Source organism: Phalacrocorax carbo, chromosome 3 (genome assembly GCF_963921805.1).
Source record: "Phalacrocorax carbo chromosome 3, bPhaCar2.1, whole genome shotgun sequence".
NCBI lineage: Eukaryota > Metazoa > Chordata > Aves > Suliformes > Phalacrocoracidae > Phalacrocorax > Phalacrocorax carbo.
In genome coordinates, this window is record NC_087515.1 from 59,308,610 (window position 1) to 59,331,784 (window position 23,175).

The window sequence follows — 23,175 nt, forward strand, 5'->3', positions numbered from 1 at the left end:
TGATTTTGATTTACTTTGCCTGTCCCGCAAAGCGATGACCTGCACCAAAGACCCTTCTGCATGGCAAATGACCTCTGGAAACCCGTTGCTGCTGCTGTGGGAGCTGGTGGCTCACAGTTCCTGCCCCTGCTCCAAGGCTGCACAAGACCTTGCGCTTCCACGGGGCTTTGGGTGTTGGTGGCAGGGGGCTGAGTTGAAGAAATGAGGAAGACAAAAGGTGATGGATGAGCTTGGAACTAGTAATTTCTTGGCTGCTTTTTGACAAGCACAGAAGAGATGTATTTGATTAATTTAGAACAAGGCTCCACAGTGACCAAGGCAGGCTCTCATGAGATTTAACAGGCTAACTTTAAGCTTCCTTTAGTTGTTTTTACATTAAATTTTGCTATTTGTATATTTTATTTATATAGTCCTTTTGGCTTGCCAGTAACATTTTGATTTCCTGCATTTACATCTTACTCTTTAGAAGTAGATGCAGCAAAAATTATGGAGTAGTTTCCTGGAGTTCGTATACCTGAGACCTCATCTAGCATACCTTTGCACCTTGTGGCATCATTTATGTAGAAGAAATGTGCTCCCCTCTTCTGAACAGTAGCGTTTTGCATCTGCTTCACAAGGAGGTGCAGGCAGAGGTCAAAGCTGCCTTTACTCGCCACCTCTCAAGCTCTGGGTTAAGCCATGTATTGAATCACATCTGAGGTACATTTGTGTTCTGGCTCAAGGAGAGGGCAGACTTCCAGGAATTATTAGGCTAACACTGACAATCTGGCCCAGCATCACAGAAGGGTGCAAGCGCAGAGGCTGGCAAGTCAGGCTGTGATGCCCTGGGAGAGCTGTGTAAACAAGCATGCACACAGCCACCTGTCCCCAGCCTGCCCTGAGGACCTAAACATCCATAAAACTCCAGCAAAATCACTTGCCCTGTCTGAATTATAAAGCAGAGTAAGCCTATTAAATATCTTACCCATTAGGAAGACATGCTTCTCTTCTCTGATTTTTTTAACTTTAAGAGATCATCCCTTTCTTTTGCTTTAAAGGGAAAAAAAGGCTTCACTTGGGTATTATTTAATAAGTACTGTTAACATAACTTAAAGTATGAAAAAAATACTGGACAAGCTATTTATTTTTAGAGTGTCTTCTGCTTGTTTTTCCAAATGCTGAGAATTTAAATTTCTTATTTTAAGCAGCTCAGGGAACCTTCAGCGGCCCATTTCTGAGGACTAAGTATTTAAATCCTTATCCCACACTCACCCCATCGTGCATTCCAGTGACAACAAGAATGTGTGCTGGGCAGCTTTCTCTCATGGCCTCTGCACTGAGGATACGTGGACTTAAAGACAAGGTGATTTAAGGCTGATTTTCTAGAACACCACATTCGGTAGTTTGTGTGACAGGTCATACAATAGATTTTACCCAGCTTTAAATTCTACCTGTCAGAGGAACTGGTGCTCCTTTCTTAAGAAAGCACCAGTGCTTCCCATTGCACTGTGATGATACAGTTGATACTATCCCATAGATGCACAAAACATGATTCCTGTGCTACCTAAGTCTACCATCCCCCAGAATAAATTATCCTCCAGGAAAGAGAGGGAATGTTTTCATCTCTGACCTCTGCAACAGCAAATGATAAAAACGTAAGGAAGTCCTGTGATGTTTTAAAGTACAAAAGGCTCAGAATGGAACACCTTTTCCCATTAAATACTTTTAAAAGTCACCTTCTATTTCAGTAAAATAGAGTACAGTAGTCTGCGCCTCTGTGTTCTGCGCTAGAGTACAATAATTCCCGATGTGCTTTTCCATATTTGCTTTTCTCAGGGGTGATGTTTTGAAAAGGTAAAATGCAGAGAGTTGAGTACATCTGTTTCAGATGTGTTGTCCTATGTGTTCAGGGAGGAAAAGCAGAATTTAAAAATTAGGTTCATAAAAGAAATAAAATTGAAAGCCAAAATATTCTTCAAAATTAGTGCTTTTGTTTCAAATATATTTTCTTTTCTTGCTGTAAACTTTAACAAAATCCTGGAGCCTGGGGACTCTTTTTGTACCAGCCCACCTCTAGTCTATTCCTAGTATAAAAATTCTGCTGCAGATAGGCATGGGAAACAGAACATGGATTTTGTTTTCCACATATTTCAGAACATGTGGCTATAATTTATTGCATTAAATGGGTTTGTTTTTTTTTTTTTGTTTCCATCCTTTCTTTGCTTCCCCCTCCTCCAAACTTTCTACTATAGTTAAATAAGATAAAACAGCCATGACTATGACACCCGGGGATTATCTTGTCATTCAAAGCTTAGACACAATGTTTCGATGGCAGTCTAATACTGAATATGCCGGAAAAAGACTTTTCATCTCAAAGTACTAGAGAGGTGGGAAGTGCAAAAAAATTGTTGTTTTTTTTTTTTTTTATTTAGAGTACCATGCACACTATCTGTTTGTAAGGAGGAGGAAAACATTGAACCTTACAGAGAAAAAATAATAATATAATTTAAAATTGTCCTTAGAACTGTATCTGTCATCTCATATTCATGGCAAAAGTGACAGAAATATCTTCTTGTAGGCCCAAGTCAGCTGCTAAACCCATGCAAGGAAAATGTTCCCTTTAATAAAGAAAAATATTTGTGTAACAAGGTTATCAGGAAGAAGTTTCAGACGTAATTCATGGCAGTCCTAGGCAACTTATAAGAACTGGAGGATAGAGGTTTCTTGCCAAGAGCAACTCTTGTTTACTGCCAAGCTGGCAAATACCCTATCTTCCTTGGCATCTCTTGGGTGTGGGAAACTAGTCATGGAAGGGTCACAAGAAATCAAACAGCAGGCATAGCTTTTGTGTAGGGCACAGCTCGGAGCTGCTGGATGTGTGAGTGCCTTTCCCGCTTCCACAAGAGTCTTCAGCAGTTGTTTTAGTGGTTCCCTTTAGGTAAAGGCTTTCCAGCTCACACATTTGAATTGAGCTACAGAACCAAGTGAAGTTGTGTGATCATCTTCACTTATCCCCTGGAAGCCTTTTCATGTCCCCCAGACTCCCGTACTGCTAATGTCTCTTGCAGGGCAGATGTTAGATGCCTTTTGAGCCTTCTGTGTGTGGTAAAAGGAGAGGGATTGTCAGGCATCGGAGTGTGACACAGCTTTAAAATTCACTGAGCACCTTATGAAAGGAAGAGAGGGTAAAAAGATATGACTCCTGCTCTGGATGGGAGACAAAAGAGGAAGAAAAATAAAATTGGCAGAAGGGTCAACCTCCCTGTGCTAGTGTCTTGAGAGCTTTTTTTAAGAAAGTGATTTACAAGTGTTTGCAAGAGAATGACTGGCTTCACGTCTGCTCAGGAAGCTGCAGTAACAAATTGCTAAATAAGGCTGGGGAGGTGAAATAGCAGGCTTCTACCCTTACCTCGCCAAGCTGAGCTCAAAACTGTAAAGTCATAGCACTAAATACTAAATGCGCAGCTCTCTGGAGAAAGTGTAATTGATGGAATTCTAGGCTGTCATGTTAGGAGTCTTACTGCAAATTTCGCAACTCTCAGGCTACCCATTGAAATTATGCCTAGTAAGGAAGCCTTTTCTTCTATCTTCTATGGGAATGGTGTTTTGTGGAAGCTTAAGACACAGGGTGAGATTCAGTCCAGCACCTTAGGTACCTGACTGGTACTTATCTGTTAGTTGCTTTAGTGAGGCAGACTTCCTGAAGTAAGTTCCTACGGTCTATATCTGGTCAGTGGAGAGAGGAAGGTTCTACAGAAGATCTCCAGAAGGGTGTATCATCTGCCTCTGGTAAGTGGACAAGCTTTTCCTGTTGAGAACTACAGAAGCACTTTATTTTCTCCACTGAGGAGGACTGCTTCCTTCATTACTGATGCTCAGGCACCAGTTCAGGGCTTAAGCGATTAAATGGCCAACTTAAGGGGTCTGTTCATCTTCATCTTCTCCAATCTGAGCAAACCTTGGTAATCAGCCCTGCTTTGCCCTTGTAAACTGAGCAATCTATTGTCCTGACAATTATCAGTGCCAATAGATGTACCAGGTCTGGCTGGGATGGAGTTAATTTTCTTCATAGCAGCCCGTATGGTGCTGAGTTTTGGATTTGTGACCAAAACAGTGTTGATAACACATGAATTCAATGTCTTAACTGTTGCTGAACAGTGCTTGCACAGTGTCAAGGATTTCCCTGTTTCTCACGCTGCCCTGTCAGTGAGCAGGCTTGGGGTGCACAAGAAGTTGGGAGTGGACACAGCTGGGACAGCTGACCAAAGGAATATTCCATACCATATGATGTCATGCTTAACAATAAAAGTGGGGGAAGAAGGAGGAAGCAAGATGGTTCAGAGTTGTAGCGTCTGTCTTCCCAAGTAACCGTTACGTGTGATGGAGCCCTGCTTTCCTGGAGATGGCTTGACACCTGCCTGCCCATGGGAAGCAGTGAATGGATTCCTTGTTTTGCGTTACTGTGCACACAGCTTTGCTTTATCTATTAAACTGTCTTTATCTCAACCCAGGAGTTTTGTCACTTTCACCCTCTGATTCTCTTCCCCATCCCACTGGGCAGGAATGAGTGAGTGGCTGCGTGGGGCTGAGCTGCCTACCAGGGTTACCCCATGACAATGGAGAAGGACTCCAAATATTTGTTACATTTAAGAAGGAATTATTAGAGGGAAAAAAAGAGTTTGTAATAAGATGTACTGAATAATTTTTTGATCTAACTTTTTGCTGTTACCAAGTCTCTCTTAGGCAAGGTACTATTTCCCCAAACAAAGGTGTGAATATTTGCCTATGCTGTTATGCAGACAGAAGACTTAATGCTTATTCTGATTATAACACAGGCTGGAACAGAAGTAAACAAACAACACATGATTCACAAAAGATATTTTTAGAATTCTAATTATTTGTTTGGATATATGACCTATTGAACTAACTCTTCATAGAGGCAAAAGTGAAAGCTTCTTACTAAAAGCTGCACATACCCCCCTCCACCCATTTCTATGAATAGCGAGGAAGTTGAGGCACTAAGAGGTTAGTGATACAAGAGCTGTCCTCAGTCACACAGGCTGGTGGAAAAACAGAGATAAAATCCCCTAACCTTGATATTGACAGTTAAAGCATTGTCATCACCATTAATGAATCCAGCAACATTTCCAGACAGGTATTTCTTGAGAAATTCATGTTACTCAAATACAAAGACCTGTGGAACTAGGGAAAGCATGTAATTACATTAGGTCCAGCGAACCTGTTCCAATTATCGGTTAGGCTTTCCTATGCCAGAGTTAATTACCTAAATACCTTCTAAATACCTATAATCACCTATATAATGAGTGACTAGTAAAGCTTGTTACTTTTTTTTTAGTTCTTTTTGTAGATTTTTATGGTACATAAATGAGGTGAGAACAGTAATACATACTCTACCTGGGCACTTCAAATTTACCAAACAAATTTGGCACCAGAACCATTTACTTCATTTTAACTGAGATTCTGAAATATTTCATACTGCCTTTTTCAAAGTTTTGTCCTATCTCTCCTCTCATGGAGTTTCCACTACGAAATCACAGAAGATAAAGCTGGAAAAGACTTATTACTTCATCTGTTCCACCTTTTTGATTTTAGAAAATGCAAGTGATGTCCCTCTGCCCTTTGACCCATTCTTTGACTTAATCCTGAAAACTGGCTTAAATTGACAGGATTTCTCCATGCTCAGTCTAATCTACTTTACCAAAGAAAAACCTTCAACCCCGGAAGACAGGATATTAACAGCAAAAAACAATTACAAAAGCAGCTGAAAGGACATCCTACATTTTAAAGCAATAATTGCTTTAATTTAGATTTAAAATGCATAAGATGTTCAGATTTATAATGGTATTGTATTTTAAGGAATGGAGGCACTCCAAGGGTCACAAAGCTCATGAAAGCTTCAAAATAGAGTACAGTTGTCTTTAATTTTTAGAAATTAGACTGACACTTCTATGGCTATTCATGTTCCAGTATGCAAGGCAAAAGCCAATGCTAGCTGTACATGACAATTATAAGCTTTGTTTCCATTCAGTTAGGGATGTTGTAGTCATGGCAGATAATTTTATGAAAACATTATCTCAGGGGCTGTTAAAAAGCAAACAGAGTGCTAGGAATTAATAATAAAAAATCAAGAGCAAACACAAAACACGGTGCGCCCATATCTTTACTGCAACAAATCTAGTCACACATCTCAGACAGGAGATAGAATAGGAAAGGTACATAAGGAGATAGAATAGGAATAGGAAAGAATAGAATAGGAAAGATACACAAGGTAGGTGGATAGACAGAAGAGAGATAAGGATAAACCATGGTCTGGGTCAGTTTCTGTATCACAGAGATTAAAACAGAGAAGACTTTGGAAGAAAAGACAGCTGAAGGGGAATATGAGAGAGCTCTATAAAATCTTGTTCATCCTGGAAACAATTATTCACTGTTCTTCACAATCATAAGAACAAGGAGGCATCAAATGAAATTAACATCTAGTAGGTTAAAACAAATAAAAGGGAGTAATAGTTCACAGACTGCACAGGTCCGTTGTAGAATTTGTTGCTACAGGAAACTCTGGATGCCAAAAGTTTAGATGAGTTCAGGAAGTTGCTTCAGAAAATGGTTTGACAAATTAATGAAACAAAATTCCATCAAGGGCTATAAAATACACAGAAATAACCTCTGGGCCAGGATGTCCCTAAGTTGCAGATTGCAAGAAGCTGTGAGGACTTTTGCTGTGGGTAGGCTGAGGAGGTGCATGTCCACTTGTTTTATCCTTTCCCTGTGCATCTGCTACAGGTCACTTCCTGAAATAGGATACTGAGGTAAATGAACCTCTGGTCTGTAACAGTAGAGCTAATCTTACATTGTGCCCTTGTCACAAAGCAGAGATAACTGGCAAAATGTCCTCCCTTTTCTTCCCATTTAATGCCCTTCCACCTCTGCTCTATGGATTGAACACATTGCAGAGTAACTTTGTAAAAGCATGAGCTCTCATGCATCCTTGCTCCAAATATCCGCTGCCTCCAGGTGAAATTGGAAGTAACAGCCAAGACAGATCCACTCTGGTACTGCCTCCAGGACGTGGCATCTTGGAAAAAGCTGTCACATTTGATGCCTGGTGCATGCATGCTGGTATGTATTTTTAAAGATATTGGGGGCAAATAGCCTCAGATTTTAGATTGGGGCCAGGCAGTTGATTCAAGTTAACATAACACAGATAGACAGAGGAATGGTCACTCCAGAAAGAGTGAACCGTGTATGTAATAGGATGCACAGGCTCCAAACAATACTACATGTCAACTACTTTATATTTCAACTCTATGTTCATGAAAATAAGAAATAAAGACCTGATGCATCTCAAGACACTGAGAATTTAAAGCTATGTCTGAAACTGACTTTAATTCTTTGACTTTCCAAGTTGACTCTTTGTTTAGGAAGAGACAAGCAGCAACAATTTTTGAGCCTTTTTTCCACTAAAATTTTGCCACACCGGTTAAAAGATAAAGTGGAATTTAAGGCTTGTGGTTTAAGATTTACAAAATACATGTTATTCAACAACTAAGTAGTATAAAAGGTCACCATATATTCACATTTATGACCATCTCCCTTTTACCGTCCTGAATGCAGAGAACTGCAATATCAAAAGTACAAGCAGAAAAAAAAAATATTTTGAATGTAAATTATAAAATGTTCAGTATCAAGTCTCTCATTCACACATACTAGTTTTACAACTGATATTTACTCATTTAGTTATGGTTTAAGTAGGGTAAATATAGCTTGAATTTACTATTCTCTCCTCTTCCCCCTCACAAGATGTCCAACCAAATCAGGGAGTTGTTTAATCAAATTTTTTAGTGAAATGTTAAATTATGCCTCTTGGCAGCAATCCTCTCCCAGAAGTTTACACGTTCCCAGTGCTTGGCACTTTCCATTCTCATCGTTTACCTGTGGTGGATGTGAACCAAATATACTACAGGACATACCATGAACAGCTGCAGCAACAGCACCAACAAAAGCAACATGTGTTGTTGGGCCTTTGGTTTCCAGGTGCTTGAGACACAGCTGATGTTCCTTCATTTTGTGACTGCTGCCTCTTTCTCATTTCAGCTACTTCAGTGCCCAAGTGGCTACAAGAACACAGACATAAGAGATGTACAGAATTACTACAGACCATCATAAAGTACATTCACATTTCTACAACAGTCTCCGATTCTACTGATTCGCACAGCCCATGGCAACAAAAGCACGTGGCCATCAACTGTGCTGGCCCAGTAATAGTTCTATTGTATTGAAAGCAGTTTCCAGAAGACCACATTTTAGCGACACGCTTACGCTACCGTGCCATTGAATCACATCTATTCTTATCGCTTTGACTGGACTAAAAGGACTGTTTATTACCATTTTGAACAGCAAGCTACGCAGCTTGTGTAGCACTTGGTAGAGACTGAGTCGTTCCTTACCATATGACTATCACAGCTCTTTCCATTGTACTAAAAATACAGCGGGATGGTTATTCACTTTAGACATGAGCTGGAAACTGATCCTTTTTACTTTTTGACTTCTCTGGTCAATGCTGCACCACTGAAATTGATAAAAGTGATATATCACAGGCACTAATAGCTGCTTGTTAAGAGCCAAGTTTACTGCAAGTGTCATAACTGGGAGGTTTGCTACTTAAGAGTTATTCTCTGTAAATACAATGAATAATAAATATGTATTTCCAAAATACTTTTCCAACTTTGGGATTATTTTCTGTCACAGAAGGTTTTCTCTTGCTCATTGCCAGTCTTTCCTAGGTTTTATTAGGCCAAGATATTTTTCTTTCCAGTGACTTGCAATATGCAGCTGGAAGTAATATTCCATGCTTTACTTAGTTTTCAAAAGAAGCTGAAATGTTTACTGCTATGTTATTTAGGAAGGTTTAGATGTCAGGATCCTTCTAGTGGTTCACATCTTCTTTGTACAACAACTGTATGTTCCCCAGAGTAATGGCTATTACAAGCACATGCAAGTTAGAACAAATATAGTACTTTTGCCTTTCAAAAAATACAAACAGATTACTGTGGGGGGGAGCCCAGTTTAAAACAGAATCAGGTAGGAGATGGCCTGGTATGAGTAGCGTGCACTGTGCTCCACACCCCCAGGGCATCCTCCTGCAGCCTGGAGTGCTGGGGAAAGGCAGGCTCTGCTGGATTTGCCACCTGGACACATCATGCACAGACAACCGAGAGATACGCTACTCCATCTACATGCATTCAAGCAGCAGCTGTGAGAGTTTGCGGTTACATGATTGCTAAAACTCCTGAAGTTCTTCTTCTGTAATAGTGTCCTTATAGACTGTTTACACACAACATGTAGCGAGGATACTAAGCTTCAGAACTTGCACCCGTGCTGCAAAACTCAAGGTTGGTGGTTATTTCAGCTTCTTGCATAGCTAACTTTTCTTTGTCACTGAATAGAATCAAGTAATTTCTGAAGTGTTTGGTCAAATTAAACAATGAAGAACCATTTAACTACCTGTGGTGAGGGCACCTGCTTATGCTATTGATATTACTTCTTATGGTTTATAGTTGCTGAACTCTTGAAGATTAACATGACATATTTAAAACCCCACACATTTTTTAATCAAATGTATACATGTGTTGTTAACAAGGGATACTCTGACATAACTGAAAAATGCCCGTATTCTTACAATAGATAATAAGGAGAGTAAAAGTGTGGCAGCATAATATGTAGCTCAAACAGTGAGTGACACTCTGGAGTCACTTTCTCCAAATCACAGTGCTGAACTTTTGCTGACTGCGCATGATGCAGTTAAATTATTTCCTAGATAGCTGTGTCATGCTGTGAATGGTACTTGCTTCAGCAAGTGCAGTGACTATGGTTAAAGAAATTAAAGCCAGATATTTTCACAGGGAATGTTTGTTTCTTGTAAGTAAGATAGAGATGTTTGTACAAAATGAAAAAATTTATTAGTTTCAGAAACTTATTAAATTATCCATGCTTAAGTATTTGTAGGGCTGTAATCTTGGAATGAAACGTTCCCATGCATTCCACCTGTGTACCTAAAATTATGCATTTCTTACACACAATTTTAGTAGCTATATTTACAAAATGTACTATGGCTAGAATCTGTTGCACTATGAATACAAGGGGGCAGGTGAAGGTTATCCACTCAGACACGATGATGATGGTGACTTTGCTGTACTTTCACACAGCTTTAACACAGCACAAGCTGCCGTGCTCCTGAAATACTGGTGTCTCTCCCTTTTCTGCTGCACAGCTCATAGTCACTCATTCCCTCACCTGAGCTGACCCCTCCTCTGTGCTGGCAGAAGCATTTGTGCAGGTACTTGGTGAACTGGATAAAAGAGTAGGTATGATTTAAGATTAATCCAGAGGGGAAAGAAAAAAAAAATTAGTTTTAACTTGGTTCAAGTCCCAGTCTCATTCACCTTGGGAAGGTGTGAGCACTTGGGCCAGAGCAAGGAAGGAAACCGAACAGTATAGCACAAACGTCAGGCAGGCGAGGGGAGCGAAGGGATCACTTCCCTCAGCCCCTGCTTGGGCTGGCAGGAACTGATGGTGAAATGGATGGGAGTTGCTCAGCCACAGAAAGGTAAAATCTGTGACTGTAATTCCCAGCACACAGCACATGGCATGGCCGGGAGGCAGAGTCAGAAGTGTAGTTTCCCAGGAATGGTCCACATCCTCAGTCCTGCCCAGCAACTTCTACCACTAAAAATTCTCCAGCGTTCACCTTTCTGTATGGACAGCCATGGCCAGCTGTTCCGGAGGTCTGCAAGTCTGGCAGTACATGGTAGCAACAGGAGTTGTGAGGAAACATAGGTCTTCACTGCAGAGAATTTCAGGAGTCGTGGTTTCCTCCAAGGCTGCTCAGAGCCCACAGGCTAGCTGTTCTTTAGAGTGCAACTGCTTGCTTTGCTATGTTCTGACTCTGCTCTGGAGTATGGGGTCCCTTCCCTGCCCATGCATTATTTGGAGGAGGAAGGGGGCAGTCCCTGATTACAGGTGCAGTTACATTTATTTGATTAGGCTGTATTTTAAAGAAAAAAAAAAGAAGAAAAAAATCCCACCACCCCCACCTCCACCTCCACCCCCCCAAACCCTGTGTACTTACGTCCAGGGATAGTTTGCATTCTAGTCCTAATATAGTATGTTTGGCTACTTGAGGCTAAAGCATTAATTATGATGCTAGGAGAGTGCTGCAAGGGGTTATATTTTGAAATGGGTCGATAACTTGGATACTGTGTGGTGGGACTATCCTTAGCTTCCAGTTATAACGGGCAAAGATCTTGCTGGCACAGTGGGATGGAGTCGTATTTAATCAGTTTCAGATTCTGTCCTATCCACAGCTGATGTTGGTGTTCACTCTGAACCTTGCTGTATTTGACAATGCAAACTGTTATTTAGCTTGGTGTGACTGGCATGCTGATCAATAAAAGCCCAAGGCTGAAAATCCAAGCAATGAGACAGTGTTCTCTGTTCACTCCTCTGGCTTAACCACTGGCTGAAGTAAAAGTTACCAGTCCTTTTCTTCTGCAAGTGTTACATTCTCTTGGAGAGCTTCTAAGCTGAAGTCTATAAGAAATATGAAAAATGCACCCTGTGATGCAAAACAGTAATATATGTAGTGAGGATGAAGTAGGAGGGATGGAAACTTTAGCTTCATGCTTATTTGGGTTGGATTTCATGTTTCATGCTGTATTTGCAAATACCAGATGTCATCTATGCAAAACTGTAATTGATTCCATTAGATTATTTAAGATGCAGAAGCAGGAATATCTTAATTCTTGGCTATATTTAGAGACTGACTGTAGACAGAGGGTTTATATTTGGTGCCTTGGTCCAAGGCATGAAAAAGAAATTTAGAATCTTTAATTCAGCAAGTCAGTCTGATGAGATAAATTATTTTTCTGCAATTAAGTGTGAAAGTCTGTACATAACTGTGAAGGAGCAGAATATTGTGAATTGATATTGAGCAGACCTTCTAGGACAGTGATACAAATTGTACTTACTGTCTCCAAGATCTCAGTTTGCCTTTTAGCTTCTTCTACATTTTCATTCTTCCTCAGACACTCTAACTTGTCCAAAAAAAAACGGGTGGCGAAGGTGGGCCTTTGTCAAGTAGAAATAATATTTCTCCTTGGTACTCCGTATGATCTCTCAGACCATCATAACACAGGTATAAGCTGCTTCTTCCAGTTTTGCATCTGGTTCTTTGCTTCCATTTGGTGGCATGGTTTACTAAGAGTGTTACGTTTCCCATTTGTGCTGATAGGAAACAGGAATAGTATTCTGTTTTGCTTGACTGATTCATTCTCTTGGGGGTGGGTAGGTATTATGGCCCTCTGAGCAATCCCATAATCACAAAGGACTTCACTTTGCAGAACATCTGCTGTCCCTACTCTGCAGCTGAGGGAAGGAACCCAAGGGTACAGCAACTGTTTATTATACAAGTTATGAGACAGGTAGTTCATACAAGCTGCAGAGCAAGAAAGTCTGTATAACCCTGTGTGTATCTTCAATCTTGCAGTGCTACAGGAATATGAAAACTAAAAAAATCATAGAAATTTGGAGTAAGGCTTCCAGTCACTCGTGGAACCAATGGCACAAGGATCTACTATGTTTAGACAGTGTAATTACCACTTATTCCACTGGGTACTCAGGGGTAATTATTACAGAAATCCCCTTGTGCACAAAGCAGTATCTTGGGAAGAGAGCTCAGAAAGGAATAACTGATGGAAGAATCATTTGGTTTATTACATTTATACCTGGGCAGTCCTACTGAAGACTGACTAGAGTAATTTCAAATTCCACAGAGTGTCTCTAGAAGATGAAAAGAAGGTAATTTCTGAACAGTTGCACCTCCCCGACTCTCCACCTCCCGCAGGACTCGTGCTACAGTTTTAGAGTGGTCTCCCCAGAAATTCCCAAGGTGTTGGACATGGCACAAAACACAGTCTGCATCATTTCAGTCATTTCAGTGGTTCTACTGATGTCTATCCTCTAAGGAAGCAAGAGCAACCTTTTTAAAATGTTTTTCCTTATTTTACTCCTGGCCTCAAAAGCCTGTTGTTACTGCCCTGCAAATTTTCTGAACTTTTGGCACTGTCCCATCCAGCCCCCTCTGTTACTTTTGGAGCTTCCCCCAGCAGGTGACCTTCCTGTAAGCATTTCTGTTCCCCTCTCAGGATTGAGAGGGCATTCCCTGGAGAAGCTCATGTGCTAGGAAGTCAAAGAAACACCTTGAAACTCCATTAGGGATTGAGAAATTTTTATCATATCTTCTAGAGCCATTCCCTAACGGCTGTTTTGAAAGAGGGATATCATATAAGGGTACAGATAAACACACACCATCATTTTATACAGCAGGCAAGTGGCATTATGTCTTTTGTTGCAGGCAGGACACATAATGGCTTAGCTTTCAGGACAGAATTGGAGCAGAATCTGCTACAGCGGTCTGTCTTTTTTCAAACTTCTGCAATAGGCAAGAAGGATCACCTTGCATCAAAAAGGAGCAGTCAATGATTTAAGGATATCGAGGGTGATTTACTCTGCAGGCAAGAAACTTAGCTCTTCTGCATTGCTTTGCTTTTTTAACTTTGCCAATAAAGAACTAAAACCTCAACTGTGGAGCTTACATAAATTCAGACCTTGTACCAGTTTACACCAGCCCCAGATGTGACTCTATTGATCTCTCAATCATAATTCATGTTTTCACTGTCTTAACTGGTGTTCATTCAGAAACAGAATTGCTTTTAAGTTTAGGGATGTTGAAAGTCTTCAAGCCCTAAGCATTAAGGTAAATACTGACCATTTAAGACCTCATTCAGGATTCATTGTAAGAAATAATGTATACTGAAGAAGGTTTTGTATACTGTGGATTCGTGACTTCCAACTACCATTTTAGATTTTCCACATACTTGGAAAATCTCAACATTTATAAGAACAGATTTACATTAACACTTCCTTGATTTTTTTAAAACTAGTTGTTTGGGGACAATTAGAGTGATCTTTACAGGTTTTTGATTGGTTACTTGGGTTTTAGTTTCCTAAAACAGTCAGCTTTAGGAAGAAGTGACAGAGATATCCCTGAAAGACTATATTTTTCAGAGGAGTTAGGTGCCTTGTTGAATTTTTAATAAGATGTCTTTTTAACGCCAAACACTAAGCAAAAACCCTCAGAGAATGCCATAATATATTACTTCTAATGATCTGTGATATGCTATCTGTTTTAAAGCCATATTTTTTTTAGGGACATACTTACTAGCATACCAGAACAATGCAACCCATCTTGGATGCACCTGCCAGTTAAATAATCTCACAGATGCATGTGCTGCTCTTGCAATGCAAACACAGCCCTAACACCCCCATCTTTCATTTGTGTTGTCTTCATTCATCTGGAGGTGTGTCGTAAGGGTATCACAAGCTAGATGAAGACAGACCAAGAGATTTTATCAGATGTCTGTGACCTATAAAGATTTCCATACACCCCTCACAATGCTGAGTGAGTAGTGAAATCAAGATGGCAGAGCCATGGGCACCCTTTTAAGTGCTGCTGACCAATAATACAGTCTTCACAGAACAATGGCATTCATACTAGTCACTCTGCCCAAGAGGAACCTTGACATGGGTACATTCTCTCTTTTGCCACTGAGTCCTGAAAGACATTCAGTATTTCACAATAAATTCATGTAGAGTAATAGAGAAGAATAAGTCTACCAGAAGAAGAAGTGTAACTGAGTTACCTTGTGCCCCATTTACTTATTTCAAGGTATCTGTAGTCTGTTACAAAACAATTAGAAGCTATTGGCAACAATGGAACCTTAATTGCACCTTAAGTTATTTAAATATAGCCAACATGGAAAATTTCATTTAATTGCAGCAGCATGGACAGTTTAAAATGTTTGCATTTTTAAGAATTAAAACCGTTGTGGTTAACAGTAGTCATGTCAGAATTTGAATTAGAACTCCAAATTTTAACAGATTTGCTTTTCTGGGTTCCTCAAAAACTATATTTTGCACCACGTCTAAGTTCTAAAAACTTGAGAAGAAGGTCTGAATCAAAATAGAAGTTGTCCCATGTATTTGTAACTAGACCTTCATGTTGCATGCATACCCCATCTTGACATCCCATGCAGGTTGGTGCACAGATTCTGTGCTCTACATGCTGAGTTCAGCCAATAAAGGGCATGCCTGTATTATAGTTTTTAATTTTAAAAGCCTGGCTGCCTGAATCAAGCTGTATGAACCATTACTGTTAACTTTGATGGTCCCATGCTGATTACCAAGGTGGCAGAATCATGGAGGGAATTTATTTCTCCTAAGTAGCTTGATGCGCCCAAGACACCCCACAGCCTCCATTCTGTCATTCTTCACACATAAATGGCAGACCATCTTTTTGTAGTAACTTCTGAAACTGTAGGTTTTGAATACTTTTCGGCTCAGAGAACAGGTTATTGCACCTACTAAATTTTTCTTTTGGGGAACTGAAGACTTGAGAGTCTAGAGCAAAACATCTTGCTCCTTTATTAGTTACTGCAACACAGCAAAGAGTTTCAAGACATGTACACCTCTACCATACAGACATCTTTCTCCTGTCAGGTCTTCTGCTCTGGAGATGTTTGATTCTTTCCAAAGCCTTTCAGAGCAAGCCCTGAGAAGGTCACAACATGCACATTCTGTCCATTGATGGAATAGGAAGAAAAAGAAATTGTGTGGACACTTGGCAGAAAGTGTTCAGACATTAAGCATTTTATTAGGACAGAACACTGCTATGTGAATATTCATTTAAACTGAAACTGTGCAATTTGGCCAAACATTATAAAATCCTTGCCTTGTGTACAGTAATATTCTTTTTATGACCTTGCCAGACAGATTCCGTGCTCATAAAGGATGTCTGAGATTTCTTTTTATTATTTTATGGTGAACTTAGTATCCTGAGGAAGCCCTGCTTAAATCTCTGCATCATCAAGTAGATATGCCTTTGTACTTCTGAATCAGACATTACTGCTCAGCAGCAAAACATTAAGCCTGACAGTAATGCATTATTGAAAAGTTTGAGATGCCTGCATGTGGTTTTTAAGGAGCTCTACTAAAATTATGATTAAGAGCACTCTACAGTCTTCAGGAACATTTTATAAAAAGCAAAATGTAAAACTCATCAGGAAACCTTTTATCTTTTTTAAGCATATTGTTTTTATTTGTATGTGTTTGATAAACATCTGAGAATCCCATTTTACACTACATCTATCTACCTATTCGTTGTGGCTAGCACGGCTGCTGCTGACTTAGACAGATGAAGCCACTACACTTCAGAAAGCCACAAAGATACTTTCCTCACAGGGGGGAAATACAGATCTTGACATATTGCTGGAAAATTAAAGAAGTGTTGAAGTCCAAGACATTCCCCATAAAGAAGACGCTAAGAAGACCCTTGAGAACACAGAGAGCTTCACTGCATGCATTAGCACTGTAGTTTCTAAATAAGTTTCCCTGTGCTCAAAGCCATTTCTCTGTGAAAAAAGCCAGATGACATTTGGGGGTTACGTGAACTGCACAGACTCCGTACAAATTTCAGCAGAAATTTAAGAAAAAATCATAGGGCCAGCACAAGAATTTGCAACTAACATAGTGTAAGAAGAAATGCAAGTGCAATTCAAGTATCAAACAAGCTTTAACGTTGGTAACTACTTTTTTTCTGCATGTAATACCATTCTGGCAAATTTTCATCTGCAGAAATGGCACCATTTAACCAAATAAATGCACACAACTTTTGTTCATCATGCACATGCTACTACAGGCTGAAAAACAAAGGAAGTCCTTAGGAAAAATTTTTTAGTGTGAGAACAGCTTTTCTGAAACAACTTTGGACATGGTTCTAGGCTTTGAAGTGACATAATCTACATGCTCCACTATAAAATCAAGACTTACACCCCTTACTTCCAAGGCACTTTATTTTTTTCAGATTTATTCTGGAAATAGAAGTCACAAATTTGGACAGAAGTAGCCTCAAAAAGGCTTCCTTAATATAGGCTTTTGAAATAACTGGATATTTGGTCATCATGCTGATTTTAATTTCACTGACTGACTTCTGAGGTACATGCAAAAGTAAAAAAAAAAAAAAAAAAGACTAGGGAAAAGGTATTTGTTTAAGAAGGTAAAACTGAGAGGGAGAGGAGTGGAAGGTGGCATGAGGTAGAAGCAGGCTTAGTGTCTTTTTGGATGGTTTGGAATAGTGGGAGAAGGTTAATCCAAGCACTACATGAGGATAGGTTTAATCTAAAAACAAGCCGCTTCCAATATGAAAGGCAGGAGCAAGTATTGTCCAGGTACCACACTCTGCTCACGTCACCATTTCTATGAACTTCATGACCATAGAACTAAAGGAATATTTGCCCTTTACAGGCAGTGGTCAGACTGGGTGCATACCCATCAGTAATGAATCTCCACTTCCCTCCCACAAGCTATGCTACTTCTGTTGAGCTCGTAGCAAGCTCCTGATATTTCTGCTCCTCTAGTTAGCACTAATGCTTGCTGGTCTGAGGAAGGGAGAGGAGACCAGTGTCTGCTCAGTGCAAGCGTCGTGCTGTTTCCCACTGTGCTGGCATTTTTATGGATAGTAGTTAGTTTAAAGCCTTGACTTTCTCTAGTGCACTGTGCTGTTGGCAAGGTTCTTGCTTCCACCTTGCTATTTCTCTGCTCATTTGCCTTTCTGCTATGTCAAGACAGCACATTTATCTTATCACTTCTGACTTCTTCCTTAGTTGTTAACTAGGGGTTTTCAAGAGTTTCCGTGGGGTTTGCATGCCAGTGTATGACACTTTCTACTACTACTCCAGAGTTGCCTTTGGTTTCCTCTCCTCCATTCTCACTCCAGGTCTGTAGCTGCTCTAAGTGACGTGCAGTCCACGGCAGCTTGGGGTTTTGGTTTCTTGCCTATGCTCTGGGTGGCCATCTGCTCACCTGTATAACAGGTTCAGATTTGCGGTGTTTTTATTCCTTAGTATTCCTATAACGATGTCTGTGTTATGTCAAGCATTTCTCTATGTGTTTGACTCTAATAGGCAGATCTTTACCTATCAGTTTGTGCATGGTTATAATTAACACCTGATAAGGTATAAGGGATGATTCAGCATGACACAGGAGGGATCCCTTTCCACCCATTCCTTATCCTCTTCTCAATCTTTTGGTTGCTTTTATTGCTGACAAGAACTGTCCATTATTTTGAGCATCAGTAAAGATAATTTGTGCTCACTGGTACCAGGACGGTGCCATGCCATGGGTGCAGTAATATTGTTGCAATTGTAAATGCATAAAGCTTTGAAAAGAACAAACTTGTAATCACAGTTTTGCCTAAGTGTCTTCCAGATTGCCAACTCAGTTTTGGGATGTAGTCTAACAATCATTCATAAAATTAAAAGCAAACAGGTTTGTTCTTGACTTCTTCCAAGTTTGTCTGCAATTTCCTTAGCATGTCTTTCTATTTGATTGCTATGTTTTTATCAGGGCTATACAGATCATTAATTTTTCACTTCAGGCGGATATATTAATTATTCCCTGGGTGGTTCTGCTGCGATGAACACTTTAGTCTGTAGATTTAGGATGAAATCTACTATCCCCACTCAAATCTTTGCTACAAATTGTAATCCAATGATCCCCAAGTTGTGTGTTTTTACATTATGGAATCTTGAGCGATTTCCAAAATTACCGTCGTTCTCATTAGTTCTCATGCCAGTCTTCCTGTTGCGTAAGTCTGTTCCCTCTGTGCTCCTAGATGTTAGGTAAAAAAAAAGTAAACCAAAATAAACCTCTTCCTTTTTTTTCTGTTACTCAGTATCTGCTCGTTTTGTGTTTCAGGCACTATTCTTGACATCGATGTCTTAGTCCCTTTCCATCTCCCCTTTCTCCTCCCCACAGCATAACAAAGCTTTACGTTCATTTCCTCGTCTTTTTACAGAAGCAGCTATTGTTCCCAAGCCCGGAGAAGATTTGTTGCTGAAATCCTGCATTTCTACTGGTCTGACTCTTTCACTGTACTTGCTTGTTCTGTGTTAGACGCTGCTTTGTCTACCTGTTAGTCACATGCCCTGAGCAGCAAGTCTCACTTTTCCATCTGCTGCTACTAAGCGTCATGTCCTTCACACCGTGTCACATCAGAGGGTTCCCCACTTATACAATGAACGTGGCCCTTTTCTTTAGTAGCAGAATGGTTTGTGGAGGTGCTGTAGTGAGTGCTGTGGCTGCATGCTTCCCCAAGGCTTTGTTACATCCCTGTAATCGGTGCTCTCCCCTCCCCAGGCTCCATATCCCTGTGGCTGGGGCTTCACCAGTGTGGAGAGAGATGGGAGCTACTAATCACAGCCACAAGCACAGGACAGTGACTGGGAGCAGCTATCAAGAGCTCTTTTATCCCTTTTTTCTATTCAGCAAATTACCAGGAAAACCAGGCATCAAATAAGAATGGAATCTGACAACAGTAGGAAAATGGAAGATAACAAACAAATATGGAAGACAGAAGACATGGATTGACCTGACCAAATCTTCGGTTAGAACCATTTTGGAGCAAGAAATTAGAGTGGGTGTCAAAGAGGTGACAAGCTATGTGGCTTGAAAAGCTTCAAAACTTCAATGGGAGGCTTTTTTTTTTCTTTAGATATAAAAGAATAGACATACAGCTTTCAATTTCTATTTGTACTATATATATGTGTGTGTTTAAAAAGTAAACATTTCAGCAACAACATTTATTTTGGTCAAAAGTATACAAATTCTACCTAGATCTCATGGAAAAGTCAAGGCACGCCTTGTACCTGACACATCTCTGGGCAGTGGAAGCCACCGGTCTACACCCTGAAGTTGTTTTCTTCTAAGATTCCCTGACAGCAGAAAAAAATCACCAGAGAGTTTTAGAAATGATGACACAGTGCCCTTCGAGCTTTGGTTTGCATTCACCTGCAACAACCCAGTGCAGTGGTACAGGATGCACTCAGCCGACAGCAGAGTGACAGACTTTCATGGGACCACCTGCCCCCTCCTGATTTGCACCAGTGTCTTAGCTCAGCTCCCTTTCCATGGCCTCCTTTCCTTCCCACCCCTGAGGTCACTGGCTTTCCCTGGCTGAGATGTCTGTCAGCTCTGCTGTGAAACCAATAACCTGCAGAGCAATACGGCAGGCAGATGTGTGTCTCATGCTGCTGCAGCAAGACTCGCTACAACTCATCTGTCAAAGCCACTAGGCAGCACAGGAAATAAAAAGAGAATGGTGGAGAAAAAGAAAAATCAGACTTCCAAGTTATATCCCCTTGCCATTACAAGAGCTTTCTAGGGCTTACTCACTGTCTTTTCAGTGAGAGAAAGCAGGTTTTCTTTCCTTTCCCTTGTCCTTGTTTTATCCCTTCCCTTGCTGGGAGGATTCCCACGTAGAAAGCTGCAGCTTCCTTTGTGCACCTCATCACTTGAGCATCTACCTCAGCTGCCTGAATCCTCAGTAGTGTGTTGTTTGTTAGCTTGCCTGGAAGAAAGGGTTTCTCTGGAGCTACTCACAGGTCACTTTCTGACTACCACAAATTTATGTGGCTGTTGGCACTTTATAACATCAGGTAGTGGACACCTGTAGCAGTCTCTCTCCCCTAAGCACAGAGGTATGATGCAAGTGTGCAGCAAAAGAAAGCCATAAATGTCTATTTATACAGAAAAACATCTAACAGTCAAAGTGGTACCTCTAAGTTCATAGAGAGTCCCAAAATACCACACTGAGGCAGAGGGCTGGAGAGGTTTTGAAACAAGTGTGAGGAGACCCTAAAGCTGGTTAGCATGTTGTGTGTTGAAAGGGATGTATGGAGGTTCAGCGAAAGAAGGCAAAACCAACTCTGATTTCTTCTCTCCTTTCTCCTCTGTTGGTCATTTTTTAATGTGCCCGTTTTGAAAATACAGCTTTCCAACCATCCCAGTAAATACATTTTTATAGCAAGCTGTGCATGTATTCTTTCATATTCACCAACAGAAAAGAATAAATGATGTCTTCCTGTGGAACCCAACAGGTATTACACCATGGAAAACTTACATATTAAAAACCAATATAGCAGGTTTTTTTTCCTTTTTCTTTTCAATCCTATCAAGCATATGAGTTAACTCTTTTAGCTTTTCTGCAAACGCTAAATACAAATTTGCATAGAAAGAATCCACCATTTTTCCTCCTGAGAAAGGATATTTTACTTTGGAGGACAGGAACCAATAGTGAGTAATATCCCAGAACTTAATTTGTTTTCCCCTTTCTTTGTATGATGGTGTACTTGAAGTAGTACGTGCTTAGGGAAGGCTGTGGTGCTACTGCATTTTTTTTCAAAACTTAAGAAGATAAAAAGAATTGCAAATCATTTGCTGCCCAGAAAAGAGCAAAATACTTCCAAACGCAGAAAAACCTTTTGAAGACCACTTATAAGTGAACTACAAAAAAGTCTTACATAAAAGGTCTATTTTTAACACCTCATTTTTATAAAGTTTAAAGGATGGAACTTGAAACTACTCTCCCATAATATAAAATTCATGATTTTTCATAATCCAAGTCTATTTATTCTACCAACATCAAAAATCTGCCACTAAGACACAAGAGACTGAAAACGTGCTGTGGAAACTTGAAACCTTTGAAATCTCTGAAAACATGCAGATTTTGGTATGAAAGCATAGTGTCAAGTCAGATCTGCACATTTACAAGCTCTCTACTCTTATGCTGAGCATTAGCACAGATTTACAATTACCAGCTATGTTACTGTATAGCAAGGCATTAAAGTAGCTCTTCCACTTGAGTATGCAATGGGATAGAATGAACTGCTTTAATTTAGATAAATAGATCCCTGAAGATCAGCAGACAAGACCTCTCAGAACACTGTCTTCACAGATTACTGAGTGAAGCTTGATGTGAATGTCTGGTCTATCACCCCTCTTCCTATAAAAGCTGTGCTCACTGGCAGTGCAGCCTGTCTGATGTCCTTGTTTACTGCCACACAGACTATAGGCTCCATGAGGGAAGCTCATCAGCACCCTTTTATCCAGCATTTCATAACATTAAAAAATAATTAGAGCGCTTTGCATAAAGACCTATATATCCTCTAGCCAGTGAAATATACTTAGGTAGTTTTCTTGCTGAATTTTAGAAAATGTATGTCTGTAATGATAAGAGGACAAGGTAAGGTTTTCGTTTAAAAGAAGCGTACAAGAGCTCTGGGCAGCCTGTCAACTGTATGTTAAGGGACAGCATTAAGTGGGCTAAAAAGAACTATGGGCACGGCACAGCTGTCCCAGGCAGCTATACGCAGCTCCACCTTCCCCACAATTTGCCTTCTCCCAGCCATTCAGTCATATTGTGACTTGGGCATTGGCTTCTGTCACAAACTCTCTTTGAAAGTAGGACCTTGCTGTGAGATCTATAAGAGGATGGGGAATGATGGGAGCTTGGGAACAAGCTTGGATACAAGGCCAAATTGTACTGAGACCTTCCACACCCATTCTCTCTGAGGACCTCCTCAGTGAGCTGTCACAGGAGCTCTTCCAGCAGCAGGGGTTTATTAAAGACAATCTCAAAGTCTGTGTTGGCCAGTAAGGGTTAAGCCTGCAGACCAAATCTTCTCTCCAAAAGAGCATTAGTAGCACCTCTCTCCTTCACTTTTCTGCTGGGTTTTTCCATGCACTTTTGTCTTTGAGATTGTCTTTGAAAGTCTGGCCTGTTGTTTGGTTGAAATTGGATGACACACATGAAGTTAGTGGAAAGGGACAGAGGTGCAGATACAGCAAGGTCTCACAAGCATCATTGGCTTAGGAAACTGAAACAAAAAGTCAGAAACAAGATGAATATGAAGATCTTTTTGAGCAACATGGCCTGGAATACCCACCACTGAATATTAAATTCCCATTCATCCAGCCACAGCTGTGATCCAGGAACTATCTTCAGTCACTGAGGCAAAGGGTGAAGGGTGTTGGGGAAGGGTGTGGAAGGAGAAGAGTAGTGCTCACTGTCTAGCCCAGCCATATTGAGTGAAGCAGAGCCAGACACCACCATGGTTTTATTTAGTGTATCAGGAATATTTAGGCTAGATCTAGTCCTGCCAATTGTGCAGCTTCATCATATGCTTTGGGGAGAGGAAAAAAGTTATGCAATAAACCCAGAAA

At 40.4% G+C, this 23,175-nt stretch overlaps 1 protein-coding gene across 1 annotated transcript in view; it reads right to left on the bottom strand.

The window, feature by feature from the left end:
* RGS17 (regulator of G protein signaling 17) overlaps positions 1-8,109 on the bottom strand; it is a 30,743-nt gene extending 22,634 nt beyond the window's left edge. The window contains exon 1 of the mRNA XM_009502519.2: positions 7,971-8,109. Coding sequence (XP_009500814.1) covers positions 7,971-8,089 — 119 coding nt within the window. The 5' untranslated portion in view covers positions 8,090-8,109. The remainder of the gene's footprint in view (positions 1-7,970) is intronic.
* Positions 8,110-23,175: the final 15,066 nt, after the last annotated feature.